Below are 2767 nucleotides of genomic sequence, written 5' to 3' on the forward strand. Positions count from 1 at the left end.
GAATCTTGAAATTTTCTAATTTTAAGAACAAAATTAAAGTTTCCTTTGTCATTTACGCAGATATAGAATGTCTCCTATTAAAGTATTCCGATCCTACCATTTCAACGGCGAACATGAGAAAAATTCAACATCATGTACCTTATAGTGTAGCTTTTCTACTAAAATGTTCATATGATGATTCATTAACACAATTTAAAATTTATACAGGAGAGGACTGTATATCCTGGTTTGTTAAAGAATTAGGGTTAATCAGTAAAAAACTGGATGATATCTATTCAAACGTTGTTCCAATGACACCTTTGACAAATCTAGAAGAAAATCAATTTTTAAATGCAGAATTATGTTATATTTGCACACAACCCTTTTCAGATGATGATATTAAATGCAAAGATCATTGCCACAGGACTGGAACCTATAGGGGTCCTTCACATCAATGTTGCAATTTACAGTTACGTGAAACTTTTATGATACCTATAGTATTTCATAATTTGGGATATGATAGTCACTTCCTAATTAAACATTTAAATACGGACATTGAAAGGAAATTTTCAAATATTACCTCTAAATAAAGAAAGATATATTTCCTTTACAAAATTTGTACAAGGTACTAAATGCAGTTTACGATTTATCGATTCCTATAGATTTATGTCTGAAAGTATCGATAAGCTTGCCTCCTATTTGACTACTTCTCAAAACAAAATTTTAAAATCGTTTTTCCCAAATGAAATCCAATTTAATTTGTCGACACGAAAAGGTGTTTTTCCTTATGAGTATTTAGATTCTTGGGAGAAACTTAAAGATGAAAATTTACCTCCTAAAAATGCTTTTTATAGCACTCTTACTAAAACACATATTAGTGATGATGATTACAATCATGCATGCAACATATGGACAGAATTTCATAATAATACGTTAAAAGATTTTTCGGAAATTTATCTAACTACAGACGTATTATTATTAGGTGATATTGTTGAAAATTTTCGGGAAACTTCTTTAAAAACATATGGCTTAGATCCTCTTCACTATTACACAGCTCCAGGATTATCATTTGATGCATGTCTTAAGATTACTGGAGTAGAAATTGAGTTATTAGATGACATAGATAAAGTAATGTTTATCGAACGAGGTCTACGAGGAGGAATTTCACAAGTATCCAATAGATATGGCAAAGCAAATAACAAATATATGAGTAAAGACTATAATGAACAAGATCGTGATTCCTACTTAATATATTGGGATTTTGTAAATTTATATGGTACAATAATGTGTTTTTCTCTACCTTATGGAGGTTTTGAATGGATAGATCCTAATGTGATGCCAGATATTACAACCGTTGATAAAAACTCTGATATCGGATATATATTAGAATGTGACATTATTTATTCAAAAGAACTATTTAATATACACAAAGATTTACCCTTATGTCCTGAACATCTAATACCACCAAAATCAAAATCCAAAGTAACAAAATTATTAACAACTTTATTTGATAAAAAACACTATATAATTCATTACAGAGCTCTTCAACAAGCAGTAACACTAGGTTTAAAACTTGATAAAATTTACAGAGTCTTAAAATTCAATCAGGCACCTTGGGTGAAGAAATATGTTGATCTAAATACAGAACTTAGGAAAAAAAGTAAAAATGAATTTGAATCAAATAATTACAAAATGATGACAAATTCCTTCTTCGGTAAGACCTGTGAAAATGTACGTAAATACAAGGACTGTAAATTACTATCAAAGTGGGAAGGCCGTTATGGTGTTCGAAATTACATTTCAAAACCCAATTTTCATAGTCTATCTATTATTAATGAAAATCTTGTAGTTGTAGAAATGAAGCGAACACAAATAACATTTAATAAACCTCTTTTTATAGGTTTTTCTATTTTAGATTTATCTAAAGTTTGGTTGTACGACTTCCATTATAACTATACTAAAAACAAATTTGGAGATAACGCAAAACTCCTTTATTGTGACACTGACTCTTTAATTTATCATATTTTCGACGAAAATGTATAGGAGCATATGAGGGCTGATATAAATCAGTTTGACACATCAAATTTTTCAGTAAATAATGCCTATAACATGCCACTATGTAATAAAAAAGTTTTATAATTAATGAAAGATGAAAATGGTGGTCGAATTATGACTGAGTTTGTAGGTTTACGATCAAAAATGTATGCATTAAAAGTATTAAATGAAAAAGAAGAATATAGTATTAAAAAAGCTAAAGGCATAAAAAAAAAGTGAATTAAAATCTATAACCTTTAAAGATTATTCTGATTGTCTATTTCATCACACAGTTACGAACGCTACCCAAAATCTTATCATTTCTAAAAAACATGAGGTTTACACAATTCAACAAAATAAAGTTGCCTTAAGACCTACTGATGATAAAAGAATAGTCAATTATTTTGAAACTGATACTCTCCCTTGGGGGTGGGAAGAAGAAGAATGAACTCCTCAATTGCCATTTTAGAAGACCTTCATACAAGAATACATCAAGATCCACACTAAAAAACGTAAAATATAAAAAAATTAATACAAAAAGAATCACTTTTAATTTTATATTTTTTTCTTGTTTTAGTTCATGCGAAGGCGCTACTACCCCCTCCAGTTCTCTCTCTCTTTAAAAGATATATACAGCTACAAGAGATTTTCAATTTCACTGTGTATTGAAGAGCCACAACAATGAAGATGTATTTTTTTTATTTATTATTTGCTATCGTTCTTGTTACACAAATTATTGGAGTTCCAGCATCCA

At 29.2% G+C, this 2767-nt stretch overlaps 1 protein-coding gene across 1 annotated transcript; it reads left to right on the plus strand.

Moving 5' to 3' along the window:
- The first annotated feature begins 645 nt into the window (after positions 1 to 645).
- LOC126890928 (uncharacterized) lies at positions 646 to 2022 on the plus strand. The gene has a single exon (XM_050660097.1). It carries the CDS (start codon positions 646 to 648, stop codon positions 2020 to 2022), a length of 1377 nt encoding a protein of 458 aa, XP_050516054.1.
- Positions 2023 to 2767: the final 745 nt, after the last annotated feature.

This window comes from Diabrotica virgifera, chromosome 9, assembly GCF_917563875.1.
Source record: "Diabrotica virgifera virgifera chromosome 9, PGI_DIABVI_V3a".
NCBI classification, from domain to species: Eukaryota; Metazoa; Arthropoda; class Insecta; order Coleoptera; family Chrysomelidae; genus Diabrotica; species Diabrotica virgifera.